The sequence below is a fragment of the Tyto alba genome, unplaced genomic scaffold (genome assembly GCF_018691265.1).
Source record: "Tyto alba isolate M040663 unplaced genomic scaffold, T.alba_DEE_v4.0 Super-Scaffold_5, whole genome shotgun sequence".
Lineage (NCBI taxonomy): Eukaryota > Metazoa > Chordata > Aves > Strigiformes > Tytonidae > Tyto > Tyto alba.
The window spans coordinates 6,591,396-6,616,360 of NW_024881326.1; the positions used below are offsets into that span (position 1 = coordinate 6,591,396).

At 41.6% G+C, this 24,965-nt stretch overlaps 1 protein-coding gene across 4 annotated transcripts in view; it reads right to left on the reverse strand.

Moving 5' to 3' along the window:
* The window catches only part of GRIA3 (glutamate ionotropic receptor AMPA type subunit 3), a 154,445-nt gene that overhangs the window by 31,742 nt on the left and 97,738 nt on the right, over positions 1–24,965 (reverse strand). For 3 of the 4 annotated variants that reach the window (XR_006166917.1, XM_032996078.2, XM_042807052.1), the window contains exons 9-12: positions 23,873–23,980; positions 22,499–22,705; positions 12,401–12,777; positions 4,701–4,899 (exon numbers count right to left, since the gene is read on the reverse strand). Coding sequence is in view for 3 of the 4 variants with exons in the window: in XM_032996078.2 (XP_032851969.2) it covers positions 4,701–4,899; positions 12,401–12,777; positions 22,499–22,705; positions 23,873–23,980 (891 nt within the window). In the remaining variant the exon portion in view is untranslated. The remainder of the gene's footprint in view (positions 1–4,700; positions 4,900–12,400; positions 12,778–22,498; positions 22,706–23,872; positions 23,981–24,965) is intronic. The other variant, XM_032996077.2, reaches the window with a different exon arrangement.

A 24,965-nucleotide genomic window follows, 5' to 3' on the forward strand; every position in this document is an offset into this window, starting at 1 on the left:
TTAGCCTTAGCTGTGAATTTCATACCGTATTGCAAAAAATTCCTAAAACCAGTATATATGAAGTATCTAAGTTATGCTTGAAGGCTGTCAGCCTTTTTGACTCCTCCAGGCACTGAACCTAAAGTTTTAACTGACAGCAGAAGCAATGTCAGTGTCAAACTCTCTATCCAATACACATGAACATCAGAACCAGGTAGGAGTAACCAAATGTAAGAGCAGGAACCATCACGTCCAAAGGATCTTTGGCCTTTCTACTGAAAATTATAACAGGCCTGGCAATTAATGCTATTTCCAGGAATAAAAATTAGAAACTGACTTCAGAGCAGCAAGTCATTTCATCTGAGGCACAGGGGAGCCACTGGATATCAGAATCATTTTGTCAGGGACACCCTTGAAACTATTGCTGAGAAAAATACAGTGTTCTACAATAAAATATCAGTCCTTTGAGACCTCCTTTTTCCTTAGTTTTAGTTAAGAGTGATTAACTACATTGGTAATGGTGTGATATGAGCCACCTTCAATTTCCCACAGAAGGGTAAAGGGCCTCATGCAAGATCTTGCTGCATGTTACCTGCCTCAATATTTCAACCTCTAAAGCCTTGTCACATCAGATCAATGTCGAGGACACCTTCTGAAATGTCAGGTTTTCAGTAAAATGTACTAGTGGGTCAGCTGTGTTTATCAATGATCAAACACATACTTTGCAAGTTATTTTACAGAAGCCTCTTAACACAGATATCTGCTATCAATTGAAAGAAACCACTATAAATTCAAGAGCAATTTATATTTCTAAATGTCTAGAAACACATTCTGCTTCTACTGAAGTTTAAATACAGCCAAGTGTACATCAGAAATAATAACTGGTTGTAAAGGTCATGCCTTTTGAATATGTGCATATTGAAGGTGTGAAACCTATTAGACTATGGTATTATACTTAGGCCCGGTGCTGAATTTGGATTAAATGGTGTTATATTGATTTGATGAGCTGCTCAGATATGCTGAAGCTTTAATTGAATGTATTAGAAGATGTTAGTTCTAACAAATATACCCTTAAAAGTAGTAGCTTAGCAATTTGAAATTGCTTTCTAGTACAGGTCTTTGCCAGTTTTCAAGAAAGAGAAAGAGTTATTTTGGAGTCCTTAGACTGAGACGGTATGTTAATAGATATCCAAGGAGAGGTTCTTTCTTTTCTTTTTCAATATGGATGAGTGCCCTTTTAAAGCCAGAAGGGAATTGATGTAATCTATTGATTGCCATTTAAATGCCTTTATAAGCTAATTAGTGCAAAATGTAAAATGTTTCTAAGCAGAAGCAAGCAACAACCATGAAAATACAGGAAGGCTCATTTGGTTCTTAGATATACTGGAGGGATGCAGAGAGTCACCCACAAGTGAGGAGCATGAATAGTACCTGCTGTGAAACTGTTATAAAAAATGGGCTCTTGTGTTGTGAGAGCAATGTCATGCCGACAGCAGTCATCTTGCACGCTTGAAACAGCAATGGCATATCTAGCTTTGAAATACGTAGCTGGGATAGCATCTATCTGGGAGACAGTGTGATGTTTAGGGAAGCAGCCAAGACTATAAAATAGGTCACTAGCTGGAGTCTGCCCAGGTCTGAAGTGGCTGAAAGTCATTACCATCTGTTCATATGAAATGAGGTGCTGGTATCAGTCCAGTTCTTAGCAGATAGGCATCCACACTGTAGAAGAAACCTTCAAAAGTGATCCTAGTTGGAATTGGGGTTGGCAGAAAAGAGCCATGGACTGAAGGCTCTAAAGGAGCTCCTTCTAGCACATGCAGACAAGATGCTGAGTATCTGAAGCTCATTTATGTGTCATGCCTCTAGGATGACTCAGGAGGCAATTTTTCTTTGCTGTTGTCAGTCTGGCACATTTCACTGGCCAACAGCAGCCATTAAGATCAATATCTGACTAATATCTTTCTTTGAGAAACATTCCAGCTTTACAGCAGTAGGAAGAGATACACCCATACATGCTTCTTTATGGGATCTTGGTGAGATTGCCCTGTGCCTCCTGTGTGAAGTCATGGCCCAGCTACAAAGCCAAGTTACCATTCTTGGTGCCTCTACACATGTGCTGATCTGCTCACAGCCAGGTAACTCCTCCCGTCTCTAGGGAAGATTTAGCAACCTCTCATGTGCCACAGCCAGAGTGTGTGTACACACATGTGGACAACCAGTGCAAGTAAGGATTGCACTAACTTGCTCACGTAGTCATCCCCTCACTTAGAAGCTTCCTTTCTTACTGGGTAGATGATTCTGACTGACTCAGCCAACTGCTGCTTAAATTGGTTAAATGCTGGTGGGGAATGGGGGGAGGATGATATTCCCCTCACAGAGGGAATAAGCATCACACAGTACCCAGGAGGACTCACAGATTTTTCTGACTCAGACCACTATCACTCCCACTGATGCTCTAGTAGTTATGAGAAAAGAGCTTACCGGGAGAAAAGTATCCCAAACCACAGAGCAGGCATACTCTGTGAAGCAGGCATTCAGAAACCAAATGTCCTCTAAGAGTTATTTCAAGTTTCAGCTATCGTTATCATCTTATTAAGTAGCTAATAAAGACTGTACAAGGAAGTATTTATGCAAACATATGCATTTCATAGAATCATAGCATACCACGCTGGAAAGGGACCTCAAGGATCATCTGGTCCAACTTTCTTGGCAAAAGTATGGTCTAGACAAGATGGCCCGGCCCCCTGTCCAGCTGAATCTTAACAGTGTTTAGTGTTGGAAACTTAATCTAAGGCAAACTTTTGCCCTTCTCACATCAACTGAAGAAGACTCTAATTACAATGGTTTCATGGCTGCATCACTCTATTCAAATTAATTACTCTGCAAAAGTTAATACAACTGAAATTATGTTGCATGCCTTGAGAACGCCGAGGAGAGAGAAGCACCACTTCGGGCCCATTCTCCTTCCCACTTGGCCCATCCAGATCACCCAGGGCTGCCGTCACGCCCCGCTCCACCACTGCCGGGCTCTGCTCTCCTCCCTCCCGCCCGACTCCTCTCCCTGCCTGACAGATCATCCTCATTTACAGCCCTGCTTTCTCCAGCACCAGGAGGGAGTCACAGCTCATCTCAAGACTATTAACAGTGCAACAGAGTATTCATACATTTACTAGACCTTGTATCCTTTCACACGAAACACTCATTCCTTTGATCTCTGTGTGAGAAGGGATTTCCTTGTTATGTCAAACTATTACGGAAATGAAGAAACACCCCCATACAATCCCTCTTTCTGTATTAACTGTAACAAAGATTCAAAAGAAGATTTTTTTTCCGCCTAAGAACAGTATAGTGACTGTAAACAGCACCAAGATTTCTAATCAAGTTGTGCTACCTCTTCTGACAGGTCAACTCAACTAACTTTTGCTGTGCAGATAATACTGCCTGAGGCTGATAATTAAATGGAATACATATTTTTACACACTTATGTCACCCTTACAAGGTCAGTGTTTATCTTACAGGATTTTAATACAAACAGAAGCCTTTGTAACATACCAGCTACCACAGTTAATTAAGAACTACTAAGTATCTGATTTAATATAAAGACAATACATATACGTAAGGTGGAGTATGAAAGATTCATAATATCCCTTTGCATTTACTTCCAGCTTTACATCAGATTATACACAGATGTATCTGTGTGTGTGGTCATGTATTGAAATTTTAAGCAATACAAGGAGCTCTCAGTGTTTCAACAGTCTACAGCAGCAAGGTTTTTTTGTCTCCTTCCTCCCTCATATTTGCACATGACCAGTATGCGTGACAGGCAGCACTGACCACTTTTCTATACAAAAAAAAAAAGTTGGTTTGAATGGCATCTGATTGGCACTGCTGAGAGAGAACCAAGAGCTCCCTGAAAGGGCTGAGCATTTCAGTTCACCCTTGGAAAGGCCAGAAATAAGAGCTTTTAAGGTTGCAGCATTTTTAGATACAAAAAGTGGTCATATTTAGAGTTTTTAATGACCCTCACCAAACTGTCTGCAGTGCAGCCTGCGGCTTGGCAAGTGGAAAAAGAAAGGATGAACTTAAATAAAAGTGTATATTCCTCTCTACCCCCAAATATTGCAAACCCAGCATTTCCCTTGCCCAGGTGAATACACACCAGTGTTCTGGGGTACAAAAATTTCACCCCTGACTGCTTGATACAGCCACAGCCAGACGCTGGTGAGCAATGAAGACATAGCAACAACAGTTGCAGCAATCAATGCACCAGATAGAAACGAATGGCAACACATGCCTCCCATCCCCCTTCTCATTCTGGCAAGTGCACACCGATGTCGGATGGCATTAACGGCTGCCAGCTGGGCAAACAGAGCAAGTAGGTCAAGAGCATCACTCCTCCAAGAGTTTTCTTTGCTAAATATTGTGCTAATGAGTGCATTATTGCTCATCAGAACGAGGTTCTGAAACTGGTGGTAAAGAAACCCTTCTTGTGGTAGCAGAGGTCAGGTTTTCCATCTTGAGATGTTTCAGGTTGTGCAAAACCACCAATTTTTGATAAAATGCCTTTTCATATTAAAATCTGCACTCAGGCTTGTCCTGATTGCACAAAGCAGCTTTCACCAGAACAGCTATTACAGTTGGGTAAAAACAAATGGCTTAAACCATATATTAGGCACTTACAGTTTAGAAAAGCTCTAATGGAGATTGAACAGACTTACTCTAAAGAATTCTTTGGTTGAGCCTGAATCCAAAGTGCCATAGGCTATTTCGGTTTGTTTAGCCAGGTCCTCTGCGCTCTCTATGGGAGAAACCATTCTTTCCACCGTGAGGAAGGCAGCAAGATTAGCAGTGTAGGAAGAGATAATGATGAGAGTGAAGAACCACCAGACTCCTCCAACAATTCGCCCTGAGAGAGATCTATGGAAAAATACAAATCATCAAATTGCTTTGAAGACATTTCTTGGTTGTTTTTTGTTTGTTTGTTTGTTTGGGTTTGTTTGTTTGTTTGTTTGTTTTCATTGAAGAGAAAGTCACAGGCACAACCCTTTTGTCCAGATCCTCCAGGTATCTGTGAACAGGCAGACTGTGAGCCAGTTCCTGACATCCTTTCTCAAGAGAGCTAACTCAGCGTGTACCTGGTCTTACCTAGTTAAACTCTCTCGCCAGTCTTTCAGTGAAAACAGGGACAATCAGTTAAGAAGTAATTCAACTGAGCCAACCCCATCGGAGGCTTGGAGAAGAACAAGCTTTCCTGACTTCCACAGACCCTTTGCTGGAGAAGTCTTTTGCCAGAAGACTTTTGTCTTCTCTGCTTGCCCAGTCTTTCCCTGAGGCTGGATTTTCCTGTTGTCGTATGAGATCATTGTGTCTCTTTGGGGGCTGCCCACCTTGGAGGACAGGAATGTACCTTTTACTGCATGGACTCTCAAAATGTTAAGATGTAGTAAACTGCAGAAAGGAATCTGAGTAAACATGCAAAGGAATAAAACTACAATGATCCAGTATCCTTCTCTCATCACAACCTAGCAGGAATTACAGACTGAATCTGCATACTGAAGTGAGGAGAGAGTCTGGTTTGTTTTATGTTTTATGCTAATTAAAATTTGCATGTTGCATTGTTCCAAGTCAGGCATATTCCTGCTTTATAACCACCAGAGCAACAGAGAAGGAAGCAGAAAAAAATTGTGTTCTGGTTTTGTTGTGTTTTTTTTGTTTTTATAAAAAGATACCATAAGGACTAAAAAAAAAAAGCCTATTTATAAACATATAATAACTAAATGCTTAGTGGTCAGGAGGTCTAGATCCTGCCAGTAAGAGCTCTTAATGCTTTAAAGCAGTTGAATATCAGACTCAAAATATTTGTTTGGGGCTAAAGTGCCATGTCACTCAGCTGGGTGGGGAATTTCACTGCCATGTACAGTGCTCATTCTTCAAGCACAGCATGTTGACCAGGAATCATTTCAGGAGCTGACACAAAGCTATTTCATATGTTTTGCCTTAACTCTACTGATACCAGTGGAGGAAAAATTAATCCCAGATACATTAAAACCATGGAACCTGGATGCTGTAGTCCCCAGTTTGTGTGAAGTGAAGTAATAGAAAGCAAGAAAACTCTTACCTGGTTATTTGTTTCATTTAAGCCCCTCAGTGCCATCCCCAGACAGTGGGTACAAGTTGTCCTACCAACAGATGGAGACAGGAAAAAAGCAAAGGTCTTGTGACGTGCCCCCACCCCACCCACACAGGGAGCTTAGCTGGTAAACTGCCTAGTCTTAGCCAGAGCCTGAAATTGCCTGAGCCATTAAAAAAATCCCATTAAATTATTAAGAAAAAAAGAAAGAAAGACAAAAATCCATCCAACATTAAAGAACACACCAAAGAAAAATTGCCAACACAATAAAAACAGAGAGAGCAATCTGGAATAGGTGAGAGGAATGTGGAGAAACAAACTAAGAGGTGAAGCACTGCTCTTCTCCACTCTCCTCTGCCCAAGCAACCGAAGCAGCAGCTCCCACCGAGAGGGCAGATGCAGGCTGGTTTCTATGGATTACAGCACGCACTGCTTCACAGCACAGTTAGCACCCCAGGGGCCGCTGCATCAGGGTCTGTACCAATGTGCAAGGTCGTTCAGGTGGTTACAAGGCTTAGGGAGGCTCGTGGAGTGAAGCATCACCTCTTTGTCCATCAGGAAGCAATGACTTCTGAGGTGTGAGCTCTGAGAGACATCGCCATCGTCATGGCCTGCAGGCACATATTCACTGGATCACTGAGAAGAGGAGGAGGCTTCCCTGCCTTTCTTGAGGGCCTCCCAAGAGGACAAAAGACTTCCAAGTTTCAACCTGGGCTATGCTGCAGCTGCGCTAACTAACAGAAGGCTTCTGAGTAGCTGCAAAGGTAAGTTGTGGAAATATAAATCCCGAATAATGTAGTAAGTCAAAGAATCTCTCTACCTTGCTCTACATTCCTTGTAGGTATCAAGAGATTTTACAAATGGCTAAAGTCCTTTCTGGCCAGCTCCCTTACCAGTCAGGATTTTGGCTTTAGCTACTTTGTAAAACTCGATATCCTACACAGTGAATCAGCCTCTTACATGGGCTGATGTAATTTTAGTCAACTACAAAGCAGTGCCTGCTGAACTTCTCATGCAAGGCTCCCTTGGGGGCCAGCAGAGAGAAAGAGAGGAGACAGGTACCCTCAGAAAAAGATTTATCTCACTTGCTGTAGTGGGGGCTAAGTCTGAAGATGCCCACCTATCTCATGACTTTGGGGGGGAACGGAGATGCCTAACTAAAACACAGCCTATTGCTTTTAGATGGCTACGTCAGGTGAAATTCATCTCCCTTTTGTTCATTCCTTCACTGCATATTTTCCATCTTCAGAGATGACCTGGAGTTGAATTCTTCCTCCCTGCAGCGAGGTGGGCAGTTTCAGAGCCAGGCTGAGCAGAAGTCTGGCTAGCAGGAGCAGCGGATGAAACATCCACTTGCATACAGCAGAACTAGCTTCATCCAGGGTTTCCAGGTTCCCATGGCCCTCTTGCTTTTGAGTCGGTCTTGAAATAGGACAATGAAAAGAAAACTTGTCAGGGTGTTTAGATAAATTCAGTGGAACTATTGGGAACAAAATAGTATGTGTTCATTCTACCTGTAGTTTCTCATAGGAAATGTCTTCCTTGCATTGGTAACTGCCCCTTCTGTTAGCAGGACAGATGGGTTGCTGGGATGAAGATGTGCAGAAGACAAGCATTTTCCAAACCAGTGAAACCTCAAGCTCACACTGCTGTAACAACAAAAAGTCTGTGTAGAGCTGCATGCTTGTACAGCATATTACACACAGAGAAAGGTAAAAATATCTCGCCCCGGAGATCTTGTAACCTGCACAAACCAAGTCAGACAGATACAGGACAAGGAACTGAGAACAGTCGAGAGGCAGAGGAAGGTGGGCACGACAGGATCCCTTGACAAAGAGGCACTCCCTGAGGGTCCCCCATGCAAGAGAGGGCTCTTGCTAGATGAGGACCAGAGCTATTTTCAGAAGAGTTGAGGTCACTTGAAAGAAAACTGGATGTCCCTACAGAGTTGTTTGTCCCAGAGTCTTCCAGTGAGCATGAAAAGGAAGATTAAACAGCTGCTACTACAAAGCAGTCTGGGCTGACATAGCTGTAATTGGTGGTAGCACAGGATGGGGCAAAAGAAAAACAAAACAAACCACAAAGCTGACACTGAAGGAAAGGAAGACAGACAGAGAGAGTTGAAGAACAAGAACACGGACAAGCATGGCCTTGGCCTGGCAGCCTCTTTGTCCAAAGGACCCCAGTCACCCCCAGTCCATCTGCTGATATGAAGACTCCTTATACCCACTGCAGGGGCTGGTGTAGAGGGATGCAGGAGAAAAAGGGTTAGTACATAAACACCAGGCTGGTAGTTAGAGAATACTTGTATGTTTTATACTGTGAACCACAGAAATGTTTGCCTATTCCTCAGATAATAATTATAGAAATATCAATCACAGCTTATCACAGCTTTAATACCAGCACCAGTTTTTCCAATGAAGACATACCTGTTCAGGTGTGCAGTGTTGTAACTTAAAATAAAAGCAACAAATGTTTTATCCCAACACGTCTTTTTCCAAATTACCTCAATAAATAGATGCTTTGCATGACATTATTTTAAAGTGAATTAGTGTGTTAACAAATGAGAGGAGTAACAAAGATCTGGAACAACAGAATTATAACTCAATTATCAAAACAAGGTCAGATGGTGTTTTCAAAAGGAAGTAAACAAGAAGAATGCATACCTGGAGAGGAAATTTAAAAGGAAGCATGGAGTCAAACGAGAGCAAATTAGTAACAAGAGAAAAACAAAATAAATATCCAAATTCACATTCAGTTTACAGGAGAACAATACATTCAAACAAAACCTCATTTATTTATCAAAATAGCTTGAACTTTGTTTCTACTCATGGCCATAAACTGTACTTGGTTTCCTATAGTACACAGCAATAATACGCTTCTCACGCTACTCAATTTTTAATTGGGCTCTTATGATCGATACAAGATGGCTGTTCTATGGAAAAATACAGCTTTGGTGCAAATTCTCCTTGCCTAGAGCCCCTCCATATTCTGAGGACACGTTACCTGGTACCTGCTGAGCTGTGAGCTCAGTCCCTTGCTCACACACCCGGCCAGCCCTCCTCTACCTCACCTGCCAGCCTCGTGCAGCCCGGCAGCCCTCGCCTCAGCTACTGGGACAGAACACGATAAATAATAGCATCTGAAGTGCTGACTTGAGATGCTTCCATCATAGGAACTGGCAGTGGGAGTTTCAGAAATATCTAGTTAGCCAGCTCACTGCTATTTGAAAGTCCCACAAAGTCATTCCCATGGCCTTTAATAGGAGTCTCTTGAGCCTTCTGCTGTGAAAATAGGGATCTAGAAATATACCCTCTTAAATGACCAACCTCAAGAGATTAGTTTTAATGAACTCCCTGTCTTTTTCCATCAGCAATTAATTAATCTGGCCTCTTTGTTCCACATGAATAAAGAGCAAAATGAAAATACATTCTCTCATCGAGATTTCAAAGATACTTTCGCTCAGAACAGTGTTACAAATTTGACTGTTTTGTCCTGATTCCATTTGCTGTACACATCTTACATTAAAGTAAGTTTAATAATTTACTTTTCATCCATCAAAAGTGAATTTTCAATGCTTTAGCTCACTATGCAGGAAACACAGCAGCCTTTGATAGCAGAACAAAACTGCTGGAACAAATGTTGATTCCATCAAGGGATGCACTAACCCCCATTCTTTGGCTGCTATCTGATTCCATTTAGACGACTCCTATTAAATACAGAGAGGAGAGTATAGGGATATATCCTCTGGAATATCCACACAGCATACTCACCAAGGATAGATCTAACTAGTCATTAGATGTCACAGCTGTTCCACACAAAGGCAGCTGAAAGAGCCTTTATCAGCAAGTACAAAAGTGATCTCTCCAGACTGCTTGTCGGCATCTCTCTACAAGTGCTGTACGCTCTCATATAAGAAATTTATTCAGACAAAACTCACAATGGAAGAATGAAGCCCCTTTTAATGGCAATAAAATAGTATGAAACATTCATATAGTCAATGTACTGTGAATGGCATAACCTTACAAAGATATGTATTAAGAATTAAATACTTGGGAATAGTCCCTTCTGTGGAAAAGAAATTTGACATTTAATCAACTTAAATCAACATGTCGGTCAAAGGAACAGTGTTTCTGGAATTTAAACCAAGGTATTAAATTTCTCTTTTTTTTTTTCAGCAACAATGCATGTAACTGCCTGGAATCTGTTATCATGAAAGATAACAAAATAACTGGACAACGTCTTTAAATGAGGGCAGATATTAACACTGAGCTAATAGTTTCTGATGGGCAAATCATCAGATAAATAGGATTACTGCTGTCCCTTTCTTTTTCTATGTATTTCCAAGGCACTTATCATAGTAGTATTGAAAAAAAATAGAGTATGTTCCACTCGTTATATAAGGTAAATGGCTGAACATGTCAAAGAATCACATGAGAGCTTAACAAAAAACCTATGCACTTCTATTTAACTGTCAATAAACAGAACTAGCGTAAACAGCGCAATGCCTGCAGCTTTCCATGTGATGTCCCAGTGCTTATTTCCCGGTCCTTTATATTGGGCACACACATGGTCAACAGCAATTTAAATGTTATCACTACTCATCACCTTTAACAGAAGCAGAAAGGCAAAGTTTCAATACAGAATTTTAGGCATAAAGCAGGAACACAGAGTATAAACAGGAGGAGAAGGCTGACAGCTATAACCATACAGTGAGGAAGCACACCCGAACACTGATAACTGCGAAAACTAACGCATGGTCATATCCAGGCAAAAATGTGCACGTGTTTTACATAGAGTATATACGTGCATCTGTCAGTAGAGTATGAAATTTAATTGCTGCTGTCAAGACTTTTAACACATCTACATGACTTACATCAAATAGCAACAAGCATAGGCTTAATATCTTTGAAAGTCCTGGATTTCACTGTGATCATTAGATTTGAATGTGCAATGACTGTGAACTTAAAGGATCATTATTATATTGTAACAGGTAAAATCATGATCCTTTTCATTAAACTTCACAGAAGTTCTGTCACTTGCTTCAGTGAGGCTACTCAAGATCCCTACCACTATATGGACCAGGAAAACCTGGTAACTTTGCAATGATTCAGGTATTGAAAAAAGTGCACAAATATGGGGATCAACAAGGTGTATTTCAAATATAAGTACTTAGTTGAAGAAGATCTGTCTCTCTTGCTTTAATCAGCAACCTTGTTAAAGGGACAGACTGCATCCTGATCGTACTAAGCAGGTATTTTAAATAATTAAAATAGCTGTAAACTGGTTATTAAAACATTGTCATACAAAACATAACTAGTGCTCCATCACTAAGAAACTAGATAATTTTACTGCTTATCACAGGCACATCACCAAAGTATTTTACCAGTGTAAATGTAGAAACATTATACATATTATTCAAAAAATATCTATGGTATGCATTGTTCAATTAGAGAGAAATTCACCATTCTCAGGTGGTTTTCAAAATGTTTCTTTAAAAAAGAAACATAATTCTACAATAGTTAATATCAGTGCTCTCCATTAAATTGGAACTAATATCAAACATGCTGTACTACAGCCGTATTCAGAAAGACTCTATTCATGAATAAGAAAAATCTTTATAGAAACTGGCAATGCTTATTAGACCATATTGACTATGAACACAGGGATGACAGATTAGACTGGATTGAAATATCAATACACATACAGGGTAGTACGCAATAACTGTTAGAGGGGCACATACGGAGACCTGAACACGTGAAAGACGGTGGTAAGCAAATCCGAAACAGTTGAAAGGATCATTCAAGAAGGACAAAACTATAGAAATTAGACACAAAAGAAAGTAAAAAGACTAGCAGAAGCCATGATGGGAGTGGAGGTGTTTTAAAGTGCTGTTGCATGTGACTTTTTAAAATAATCAATTCTTATTTTGCAAAGCAAAATATGTTATATGCACCAAGCAGATGACCGTAAAATGAGATATGCAGCAAAAACACGGTAGCCCTCCAAGCATTGCTGAAAACAGAAAACCCTATGCATTTTACAGCCTCAACATGGTGTGTATAAGTTTGGCAGAAATGCATAAATGGCATTATAAGGCAATGCCACTCACACTGGAGGTGAATGTTAGCAAGCATGGTGGCTTGATGGTGATGCTTAGCATTGAATGGAATGTCAAAATTAAAAATTTGGAATTAAAAAGAAACTTGAAAAAGTAACATATATGCACCATGGCATCAGAAAATGACCATAAAATGCAAAAAGGTGATGGAGTGACATGGAACAAACCTTGGAGAAATATCGCATCCTTGCTGCATAAAGGCACCCAGGGAAAACCAAAGGCTGTTAAATATTCCAAACTCATTTGGAGGGTCGGGAGGATTCTGTGGGTCACGTGGTTCTTCACTGCTGTCTTCCAAGTGCCATTCATAAGGGCTGAATCTGCTGACTAGGAAAAGAACTACGCTGACGCCAATGTAAGCAAAGACTATACACATCCAAATTTCATAAGCCAAAGGATCCAGGAAAGAGAATACGCCCGGTTTAGATTTCTGAGGCTTCTTGATCATGATGGAGATGCCCAGGCTCATAAAGGGTTTAGAAAAGTCTATGACTTCTTCTCGCACCAATGTTATGGTGAGGGGCGCAACAGCTATATCTGCTCTCTGAAAAAGGAAAACAAACCCAAGTTAGTTACAAAACAGTTGCAACATAATCACAATCTAGAGTCTCAGGCTAATGAATCAGATGATAAATTATAAGAGTGGGTAGAAAATATTTTCCGTGCAGCCTATTTTGCAGTCACTGAAGTTAAGGACTACATGATGTTGACAGAAAATTATTAACAAGAAAAATTACAATCAAATCAGTTTAAGGCCCTCATGACAGAGGCAGATATGTACCAACGTGCATTTATGTTTCTGTTAAGTTAAAATGGATGAATAAACACCAGAGGACCTGGACAATGAGATGGCAACTAAAACGATGTCATTTTCTAGTAATGGTCTGCATCCATCCAACTGTCTTGAAGACTGGGCAAATTATGTGCTTGTTATATTTTAATTTTCTCTTTTCCATTCTTTCAGCAAGTTCTCTTGTCTTACTGATTAGTCCAGGATCTTTCAAAGGAGCCTAAGAGAAGTAATCAGTCACTGAATTTCAGCTGCATTTGGGCGCTACCACTTGTATACTCCTCTGAAATCCCACAGCAATAAGGGATAGAAGATGGTAAAATAGTGGGGTGACAGGAACCAGACAGCCCACCCTTTCTGTGGTCACTGAAGAACAATAATAAGATTTGTGTGTCCCTGAGAAGTAAATAGCCTGGGTTATCAGAGAATGATGCAAAGTAGTATTTTTCAGTATAATGTATTTACTTATATATATTTATTTAATTATATATTTAATTGTATCTGTATTTCTATGCTAGAAATATTCAAGTCATGTTGTTCAGACAGCCTAGCCTTGATTCAGCCAAGTACTCAAAAAGGTGTCAGCATTTGAAGCAGAGGGGACTACAATGTTAAAAAAAAAAGCCCTTTTCATTTAAAAAATATTGAGTGTCAACATACCCACATATAAATTTTTGTAATCTTCTATTTTAAACACTCTAACTGTTCATGTTATTGACACTTTTAAGGATGGCCTTTTGTTAGTAATTAAGAATTTCAGAAGGAAAAAATGATTGTTAGGGAAAGTTTAACTTATCAATACCTAAAATGCTGTGCACCTTTTAGATCTGACTTTTGTTTCCCACCAACAAGTACATATCTCTTTCTGGTGGAAACATAAAACTTGATTAAGTAGAAGTTTGAATACAAGTTAATAGGAAATTTTAATAAGTGACTAAAATCTGTGCCATAAAATAATCGAATATGCTTTTATGTAAATCTGATGGTGATGTGCATGACTTTCATTAATAACTGATTTGCTCTTCCTCCTAGATAATTGGTTTGCATTTTTGCATTTTTTTTTTTTTTAAAGTTTAATAAGCAGAAATTGCAAAGGCTTCTCATAAGGTTAATCTCTGTGTCACACGTTCTGTGCCAGCTGGTGCCTTGGTGGCACCCTGCAGCTGTGCCCAAGGCACTTTCTCAGTGTTTTAAGGCTGAGGCTAATGGCAGATCTGTCGGACGGAGGTCCAGCCCTCTATGGCCCTTCCCACAGCAAGCCTCCCTCCGTGAAGTACCCGTCTGCACATACAACCTCTAGATTTGCTCCGGCCACTCAGGCATATCTCTCAACAGTTTGCACTGGCACGTGCAACTACAAGGTATGTGTACAAGTTCACTGCTTGGAATAATCAGATAAACCGTTCCTGTGCACGTAAGGAAGCCAGCCTTTCTGAAATCACGGCCCTTGGTGTACCCTCTCACAGCCCTCCTCAACACCTTTAGGCATTCACACATACTAGGATATTGCCTTTCCCCTTGAGTGACCACCTTTCTTGAAGAGAAAACCCTCACATGATTTGTGGTCACTTACTGCAAAAATCTAGCTTAACATGGCCTGAATATAAAAACTGAAAATGCTGTCTGCCTTTGGATGCCTGGGTGTTTACTGGCTTTGCAGATGATTGTGTTCATCGCCTAAGTAGTAGAGACACTTGGGGGGACACAGGTAGATTATGGTAAAGGGACCAAATGATGCTGGAACTTGTTCACTGATGGAGTCCCCCAAAACATATATTTGTCTTGTAGCTTATGCTTGTTGAGCTACTGTTAAATATTTGATATCTGCTGTCCGTAGGTATGAGATGCACACAGAATAACAGTTTTAAACATAGTGAGAATCCACGGCTGGCTGGAAGACTAAGCACTTTGACCATGTCTACTGTATTTTGTGTTGAACTAATGAGGTACTTACAAATTAATCCTTATTAGAGCAAGCTTAATGGATCAGGACCCCTGCAGAGGCCTAGCAATAATTCCACATGAAGTGAAGCTTAGGTGGGAGGCAGGTGCCTTGCTGCTTGGCACTTCTGCACATGGACAGCCAGCATTAGAACAGCTCATCAAAGTAGGAAAAGGCTGGTTCAGCTATAAGAACATTTAGTTTCTGTAGCATTTTCCTGGACTTGGAGAAATTTAATTCTCCCAAAGCAATATTTTAATTGCCAAAGTAGACATGGTGGAGCTCTTCCAAAGTGCTGATGCAGCGTGCAATAAAGTCTGTATCTCCTTCATGAGCAGCTGAGCTCATGCAGGATATTCCTGTGGGGTCTTTGGGGGGATGAAGCTGATGCTGTGTTGAAGCACAGACAAATCAGTTTTTAAAGGCCTGATTGTTATCATGTCCTCATTCATATCATACAGTATGGATTTCTTTGTAAATGTTTTAAAATTGCATTTTAATATTACAAGGGATACAAATATTTATTTTTCTGATACATTTCTGTCTTCCTGCTTTCCTACCGTTCTTGGTAGGCATTCAATATATTGGAAACACCAACAAACACCTTCATGCCTTAAATGAATATGGCAACAATTCTTTTCTGCAGAGGGAACAAACACAGGTTCAGACACAGGGTCTCAGGAAACCATCGACAACCAGGGCACTGAGGAGGGACCAGCTACAATGCAGCACTTGAGCCTGGTTCCCCACCACTTTCCTGAATATTAGTTGCACTAGAGAGGTTAAAAACCAGACCACTATTTGATTATTTATTTAGAGATACAGTATTTGAAATTGAGAGCTTATGGAGAGCTCTAAGCACCCTAAAGGAACATTAATAACTACAGGACAGTTGTGAATTTCCCTCCCTGTTACGGCTGCAGATAAGCAGAACCCATAAAAATGGAGCTCGATTAAGAAGAACACAACCACAACCATGCTCTTCCCTGTGCAGAACTGGAGTGGGGTTTAAGAACCTCAACAACTAAGCTTTGCTAATCACTCATGACTAACGGCATTTCAAACATCATCTTCACTGCATTTGAGCCAGGCGAGAAATGTCATGGATTCCTCTGAGGCTTGTTCTGTCTTTGCCTACTAGTGTGGGAGGGATGGATTTAGAGAGGACATGCAGCACAGAGGCGCTACCCACTCTGTTCAAAGCTGACCCCAGGGGGGCTGAAAACCTCAAGACTCTTAAGAGGAGGGAGGAAAAAATAGCAAATTGAAATATCCCTCTAGATGGAGAAAGAAAAACACTAAGATGTTCCACCTCTGTAATCCAAAAGGAGGGATAGTATTCTGCTTACAGACCTAAAGATGAGTCTTCTTAACTTCAAAGCCATGCACTAGAAACAGCAAGAGATACCAGCTATGCTCCTGCCTGTATGTGCTTCTGGTCACTCATGATTGCAGAAATGAACAATTTCTTTGCTAGTGCATTGCTTTTCAAGAAGTGGGTCTGGGCTACAGCCTCTTTGCAAGACCTCTGTGTGTTGGGAAGCCAGCCGGAATTCAGACTATGTGCAGATCAGAGCAGAGGGACACTGCCCAATTTCCAGCAGGAGCCAAACTTCCAGGCATACCAGAAGTGCTGAAGGCAGGTACACAGTGGTGTCAGAAGAGACTGCGCTGGAATGATGACTGTCTCTGAGCATATTTTAGGAATTCTCAGTGCAGCCAGGGGTTTCCAGTTATCAGAAAAGGGTGTCAGACAGAGCAACACATTATCTGCTGGCAAAAACAACCTTGTAAAGAGTACCCAAGGTATCAGGGTGTGTTGAGAGGCCAAGTCATGGGGGCAATATGTTTTTAACACATTAGCTCACATTTGTTTAAAAACAACAGTTGATAGCTGACTAGCAACATGCTGCATGGAAGTCTTAATGTGTATTAGCTGAGAAGTGTAAAAAGGTATGAAGGTGTTAAAACTGCATTTGGCCTTGTCTGCCGTAGTTTATCAATGTTAAATCTGTGCATGCTTTATGTGGGTGCCCGCAGTTCCTTCTGAGACTTTACTACTGTAGGCAGATGGAGAAATTGAGAGTGCATCTGCTTTTTGAGCTGCGGGCATACGTTTGTTTCCTCTGTCCCTGCTCGGACGCAGGTCAGCCGAAGCCTGGGGCCCCGTCAGCGTGGCTCTGTGCCAGGGCTGTGGTCCTGTCCCCCCGACACGGCACGGTGCCACCACGGCTCAGCGGCTGCCGGGGCAGGGACCCCGCGTCTGTCCGTGCGCGGACAGGACGAGGGTCTGTCTGCGCCGCGGGGCAGCAGCATCGCGTGGCTGCCTCTGGCACTTGTACCTGGGCTTCCCTCCTGCAGAAACCAGGACCGAGGGAGGAAGGGTGAGCTTCTCCTGCTCCTCCTGCTCATGGCACAGTCAGGTTCTGCCACAGACTAAGAGCACCAGGGGACGTTTTGAGCAGAATTAAGAATCGAATTAGTCTTCCTCTCCGCTATGATTCAAAGGCTGTATATACCATCTGTAGTTTTTCTTCTGCTGCTGGGAAAGCCAGAGAGGCCAGCGCCACACGAGTCTGGTTAGTCTGTTAAAGGCAGGGAGATGTGTAGGTGGTCCCACTCTGACAGACTGCGGAGGCTGCCTGCATTCAGGGAACTGTCTGTCCTTTACATCTCCGCTTCATTCCTTTACGCTGTTTTACATATTGAAAGGTTTTTATAAAGACCTTCTTTTACCTGAGGAGAGTTTTAAAGGCTGCAAGGTCTGGCTGCTCTTTCCACTCCCAAAGCATTTGTAGTTACAATTAAGATCTGTGTTAAACCTACTGTCAATTAGCCTCAGTGGTGTGAAAAGCACCAAGCCCGCGGAGGGAAGGCTTTCCCTGGCTGAACAGTAAAGGAAGAACAGCAGCCTGCTTTAAAAAGGGAAAGAAGAAATAGAAGCCTACAGAAAGAGGCTTGCCCTACAGAAGAGAAAAGACGATTGTCTAGTGCTCAGCAGCTGGTGGGGACAAAGCCCTGAGCACCGGCCTCGTGGGGTGTGCGCCGTGGGAGATGCTGCTGCTCATCAGCCTGAGCAGGGGGCATGCCGTCAGCCGGGGGCTCACCGGAGGACAGCACTTGACTTGCTGGTTTGCTTTGCTGGTTAGATTTAAGTAGTGATTCAGTCTCCCAGACTGAGAATGATTTAGCTACTTCCCTCTTCTAAAACACCCAGGGAAAAAAACTTCACCTATTTGCTATTTTTATTCTGTCAAAAGTTTCCATTATGTTTCAGAAACGTAGTTTAAAAAATAATAGTGCTTGAATTGGTAGTTTTTTTTCTGGTAGGAAGAGTCTTATCCTGACACCATTAGAGTGAAAGAGAAAAATTAAGGTTTTCTTCAACCTTAAATGATGTTTTTTTGATTCATGAAAAATCAAATAAATTTCATTTTAATGTCAAATTTTATTATTATCATCACGATTATTATTAGTACTCCTAATACCACCACCATTTGAAAGTTGCTAACAAACCACAAGGCCCTGTTAGCTCCTCTCTAACAAGACTTCTGGGTTCTCCTGTCTGGGGCAAAGGAGTTTGGGAATGCCTGCTCAGATAGAACTCCCTGCTGCCAGGGCTGCCAGAGAGCAAGCCCTTCTCTGAGACCAGGTTCATTTGTGCAGCCCATTGCAAAGCCACAAGGAAAGGTCCAAGCGGGGCAGCCAAGACTGTCCTTGACTTTGGGAGGCCCTATGGCACAGTAGACTTTAATGCCCCCCAACAAGCCCTGATGTGATATGAGACGGGGGAGGGAGAATTTCTAACGGGAAGTATTTCAGTGTGTCTATCCCCAGGTAACGTGTAATTCTCAGGACTGTTGCAGTTTGCCTGGCTAACACGGACCTCTGGCTAGTGCTACCCTGGTGTCAGGGCTGTGCCAGTCAGCCTCAGGACCCGCAGCACTGTGACACAGCACCCCGGTTGTTTTGGGTACAGCTCAGTGCACGCTGAGCCCCCTCCCCTCCCATCCCTCCCCTCTCCTCGCCATTCGGAGCCCTCCGACGCACTGGTCTGGAGGCTGCAAGGACCTGGCTGCACTTCCTCTCCTGACTACACTGCATCCCGCAGGAAGGAAGAGCGACAGTAACAATGAACTGGCACAAGCTAAACATTAATTACAGTTAATTAGGGTTTTGGCATTAAAATGACAAGCCGTTCGCTTCCTATGACTGTCCTAAGAGCAATTTTAGAAAAGAGTTGTATTCATGGGGCTATGTAAAAAAGGGCACAGTATTCAAAAAGCCTGGTAAGACTTCCCAGCAGTGCCAGGTGGTGGTGAGAAGCTTGCTGGGTCAGGAATATGCTGTGTTTGACAAATGACTAGTCACTGTTTATCACTTGAGACAAATGCAATCTAAAAGATTGTGTTTTCTGCCACAGCTCAGTTCAGCTGCTGGATAACTGGTACCAAAACCAATCAGGTCCCTTTTATCCCCCCATGCCTGTCTTCCATAGATGCTAATAAAGGCATTTAAAATCTAATCTCCCTCTTGTCTTCCCAAAATGGAATCCAGAGGAGCCAAATATGACAGTCATTTTGCAGACATGGCTCACAGGGGCATTAGGGGTAACATACAGTTTTAGTTCCCTAATAGAGTTTTAAGCCTCTGAGAGATAAAGTCCGCACGTAAATGAGGCACTTGCTCCAAATAATTAGCACTTCTAGAGCACTTTTCATCTTCAAAGGCCCTGTGCACATCCTTGTGAGTGTGGTACACAGCCCCCTCTCAACAGATGGAGAAAGAGGCCAAGGATATTTCATGATGTTTGCAAACAGGGCTGGGAAAGGGTCTGGAGGGCCGGTGAGGTTTGTACTTAGAGTTCAGGGGCTGTTTTCCCTGCCTGCAGAAAGCCAGGTGGATTTCTGCACAGCTTGCCAGCTCAGAAGTTCAGCTCGGCAGGATGGGGAGCTAGCTCAGCAGCGCTGGGCTGCAAGCATTAACCTGGGTCTACAGTCAAACCTCAAGGGACGCATCTGACCTTTGAATAATTGAGCACTGCAGTGAAGAGGCTTCAGTAACTGAGCTTTCAGTGTGAGAAGAGGAGCTGTTGGGGGTCAGTGAGGGAAACATTCCTCAATTTTTCATTAGTGAGAACGCACAGATGAAAACTGTGCCTCAGAATACAGAGGAACAGACCTTTGGCAGGGGAAAATGACAACAGCGGTGTGGGTCTGGGGTTGTTTTAAGGTATGGTCTGAGGTGCCTGCAAGGCTGTTTTTTTGCTGGTGTGGAAAGGTCACAAGTATAGTTAGGTCAAGGGGAAGTGGCTAGGGGTCAGTTTGATGTGAAGGAGGCAGAGCTCTCTGAGCTAGGCTCGTCCCAAGGAGTTGTGGAAAAAAGGCAGCTGCAGCCAACCTGTTTATCACAGAATCATAGAATATTTTGGGTTGGAAGGGACCTTTAAAGGTCATCTAGTCCAACCCCCCCTGCCACGGGCAGGGACATCTTCAACTAGATTAGGTTGCTCAGAGCCCTGTCCAACCTGACCCTGAATGTTTCCAGGGATGGGGCATCTACCACCTCCCTGGGCAACCTGTGCCAATGTTTCACCACCCTCACTGTAAAAAATTTCTTCCTTATATCTAGTCTGAATCTACCCTCTTTTAGTTGAAAACCATTACCCCTTGTCCTGTTGCAATAGGCCCTGCTAAAAAGTTTGTCCCCATCTTTCTTATAAGCCCCCTTTATATACTGAAAGGCCACAATAAGGTCTCCCTGGAGCCTTCTCTTCTCCAGGCTGAGCAGCCCCAACTCTCAGACTGTCCTCATAGGAGAGGTGTTCCAGCCCTCTGATCATTTTTGTGGCCCTTTATCCAGATGGATCCTGCATCATACAGCAGCTGTACAGGCTAATCTTACTTGGCTCAAGCTCCAAAGGCAGTGGCCCATATCACACCTTTTCTCCTCTGGTGTAGATGGTCCCTGTGCTCTGGCTGTTAGCAGTAATTTCAGGTTCTCTTTTCTCATGCTTTTTGCATATGGTATGATTATTTTTTTAAGTGAATAAACCGTTTCATTGCTTGCCACTTGCAAATATATCAAAAGGACCCAATTACAGCTAATACTCTTGATATTTCTTGAACCACACACAGGGAAACTGGGGGTTTAGGTTTCTGTTGCAATGTAATTATGCTTGGAACTAAACTAAACCTTTGCTTCAGAGGTTCTTGATGTACTTGTATTCTCTAAGACAGGTAACACCAGCTTCCCAAATCACATAACTGAGGCACAGGGAGTTCAGAAGATTTGCATAATGTCAAACCTCAGTGCAACAGAGAAGTGAAGATATAACCCAGGGGTCCAGACCTATTTACTTTCTCTAATCAGTAGATTTCCTTCCCTCCCCTTAATACAATACTACAAAAGCATTGTTGCTTATATAAAATATTTTGAAGTTGAATAGGCTACCATGTATATAAAAATGCATCAGGACTGACTGCTCCAAAATAAGAAAACTTTTGCAAATCTAGCGATTGCTTTAAAAAGACTGATTCATTTGAAAAGAATTATCTCACCAAACATTTTGCAAGAATGACGATATGTTATCCCAAGGAAATTTTGAGGTGACTTTTAGAAATCACACTCAGTCATGGAACAAAAGGAGGCTGTGGAAATATTCGCTTCTGCTCAGATATTTTTAATAAAGGAAAGCTTGTTAAAAATAAACCGTAAAGAAGATATGGGCGGAATCACAAATCATCTCATTAGCATTTGGGGAAAAAAAAGCAAAGATGAAATATCAGCTTGTAAAGTCTTTTCTGCAAAGCCAATTTTCTCCCCCTTCCATCTGGTTTATCTGTATTCCAAAATTCTCATTTTCAAAGAAGTTTCTAAAATGGCAATTCCGGACTGTTTTTGTTCTTACTAAACAAAGCAATGTACACCCAATATAGAAATATAAAGAGGAATGCAATGAATTAGAATTTTTTTTTTTTTTTTTTTTTTGTCTGACAGTTGATTTTTAAAGACAAACTCAGGGTTTAAAAAGAAAAAAGACCGGGTGATTTCACACCTGAATTTCTTCTTACCCTGAAAAACAATGGTGGGGCTAACTGAGTCTTTAAGTCTCTGGTCAAATACAAACTGACATCAGTGATCCAACAAGGGCCAGCATTATAGGATCAGATCTTTAATGGGAGGGGCACCCTCCCAGCACTTATCAAGACTGATAGAGAAAAAGGAGACATGGCAAATGCAAAAGCAGTATATTAAGAGAAAACTGGAAATTCTGCTGTAGACAAGAATTTGAAATTTTCCCAGTGTCACTTCTCAACGTTTTGTGAATTCTGATTTGGAGAACAGCAGTAAAAAAGTGAAACCTTCCTGCAATGAAACAACTAGAAAAGTAGACTATAAAAATGTCACTACAAAGAAATATCTAGAATTTTAAAAGTGGTATTCAAACAAATGATCTTTATTTTGCAGTTTATTAACTTTGAGCATAACTTTTTATAAAGAACATTAAAATGAAGGTTAAGAGAAACTTACCCCATAGACCAGTTCACCCACCATGCCATTCCATATCTTAGTCTCAGGGTCCCTAGCTCCATATTTCCCATCTCCAACAATTGACAGTTTGTATTTTATTCCAACATGTTTTGCTATTTCAGAAGCTAAGTCTACACAATATCCTTCATATCTCTCATTCCCTTCTAGTTGTTCATGGTTTTTCTTATACATTACATATGGTGATTCCTTTGAAACAAAAGTAAAGATCAAAAGTCTATGAATGTAAAATACAGCTTTAAAACATACAAAATGAGAGCTGTTATTATCCTTTATATTACTGGCAAGTATTTACAGTATTTCCTGCTTTTATACAGAAATTAGAATGACAGACTTCTGCAGTTTAAAAATCCTTGGCTGATCCTACAGCCACACATACTATTGATTTTATTTCTAGTATGGACCCATTGAAGACAACAGGACTATTCCACTTTAATAAAGTTACACTTTTGTTTGCAAGATTAGGCCTGATTAGACAGTCAAATAGCATCACTGTAGTAATAATTCAGGTTTTAGTGTTTAAAGAACTGACATATCCAACACCCATACCATCAAAATAATTTCCTAAAGCCCCAGTGGCCTAGAATGGGGCTCTGATGGAGGTATTTTCAAAGCAGCCTAAGGGAAGCTAGGCTAAAATCCTCAGCAGCAATTTTTGTCAATAAATTCCCTTAGCCTTCTTGGAAAATTCTAGTTGAAATGCTGATTATATCTTGCTAAATCCATAGGAGTATAAAATACAGTGCTTCAGGAAATAGCATAAAATTGGCTCATGCTTAGTAGAATTGTAACAGGCATAAAAGTCACAAACAATACTGTACAGAGCACATCTGCCAGAGGCATTTGGACTAACACAGGTGCTGCTGTTTATGAGACACAGGAAGAGCTTTACTCCTCTGGAATTGCATGGGTATAGGTCGCTTTTCACCCAGTGCTAGAGCAGTTCCAGTTCTCTACGGGCTTCCTTGTGCCACCCTTACTCCGTCCACAGGGGTGGAGTTTACAGGAGCTGTACCTGAGCGAGGGGTGCAAGATTTGACCCTGCGGCAGGAAGGCCAGATCCTGCAGTCATTTACATACATGCACTTATGTGAGGCATTTGATTGAGTTCAAGTGTCTGAGAAGCAGCAAAGCGCAATGTTGAGCTGAGTGAGCTCCTCCTGTGAGTAAACTTACTGATACACACAGAAGTTTGCAGGGTCAAACCCTCAGGACATCTCTGGAAGATACTGAACTTTTCAGTCACTTGAAGTCACATAGTATTCAACATCAGCCTCCTGGCAAGGTGTCTGACACACCTCAGAAGGCGTGTGCCTTGTTTCCTAAACACAAACACACTAAGAACATAAAACTTACCAAGATGGTAGTGACTACTATAGTTCTGTTCTCCACAGATGAAGTGTCATTAGAGGGCAGCTGATCTAACGCTGGCACAAATCTTTCATATTCGTTCCAATAACCAGCCTATAAAAATGGAAATTGTTACCTCATTCCATATGTTTATGAGGACTTCAGTGCATGAACTTATAACAGGTACTGTCAAAACATACGGCTTTGTAACATTTATTCATGCAACATTTTTTCCATCAAAGGACTACATTAGCTTTAATTTAACTTCCTTAAAGAAAATGTTCTCAAGCCCACGTGCAAATAAATGCAAGACAAATCTAAGTGAAAATACATATTAAATTCTCTGTATCTAAATTCACATCATCATGGTGCCTGTGAAATAAATTCCCATTTATCCACAGCATAAGAATACACTACAAACAAGAAAATAAACTGCACATCACTCTGAGTAAAAGTCTTTGATTTTGTGATTTGTATCCATATTCTGCTGCAGTTCAGACAATGAATACAGTCCCTGCAGACATGCCTGAGCTAGCTTTAGAGTACATGCACAGACATCATTAGCAATGCACGCACAGTAGCATTATCTTCAGTACGGGATGCAAAACCCTCTGTGAGCACGGGGTGACTATTTGTCAGCTGGCTTGTGCTGACCTTCATGGTGCTGTGGCTACATTTCTGTGCTATTACACTAGCTTTTGTATTTCTGCACAACACAGGAGTAACGCTTTTATCTGCGCTGTAAACCTAGCTGAATGGCTGGGTCATGTCCAGAGGTATTTTGTTATCAAATATGTGCAGAAGAGTTTATGGAGTCTCAAGGGTGACTAAACAGGTAGGGTGCCTATCTCCAGGTGAAATCAGGGGGATTTACAGGTCTTGGGCACACAGACTCTTCTCTCAATACTCCTGAGACCCTCTCTACCTAATTATTTCTGAAAATCTGCCCTAAATTTCTTTTGTAACAGGGATCTAGGCAACTATCCCACTTAGGATCTATACTTTATTTAGAAGCCAAGAGATTGAGTAGCAAATCCTAATTAAAACCAAACTTATTCTTCTGTTAATTTCAGAAGGTTTCCAAAATGCACTGGCTCCA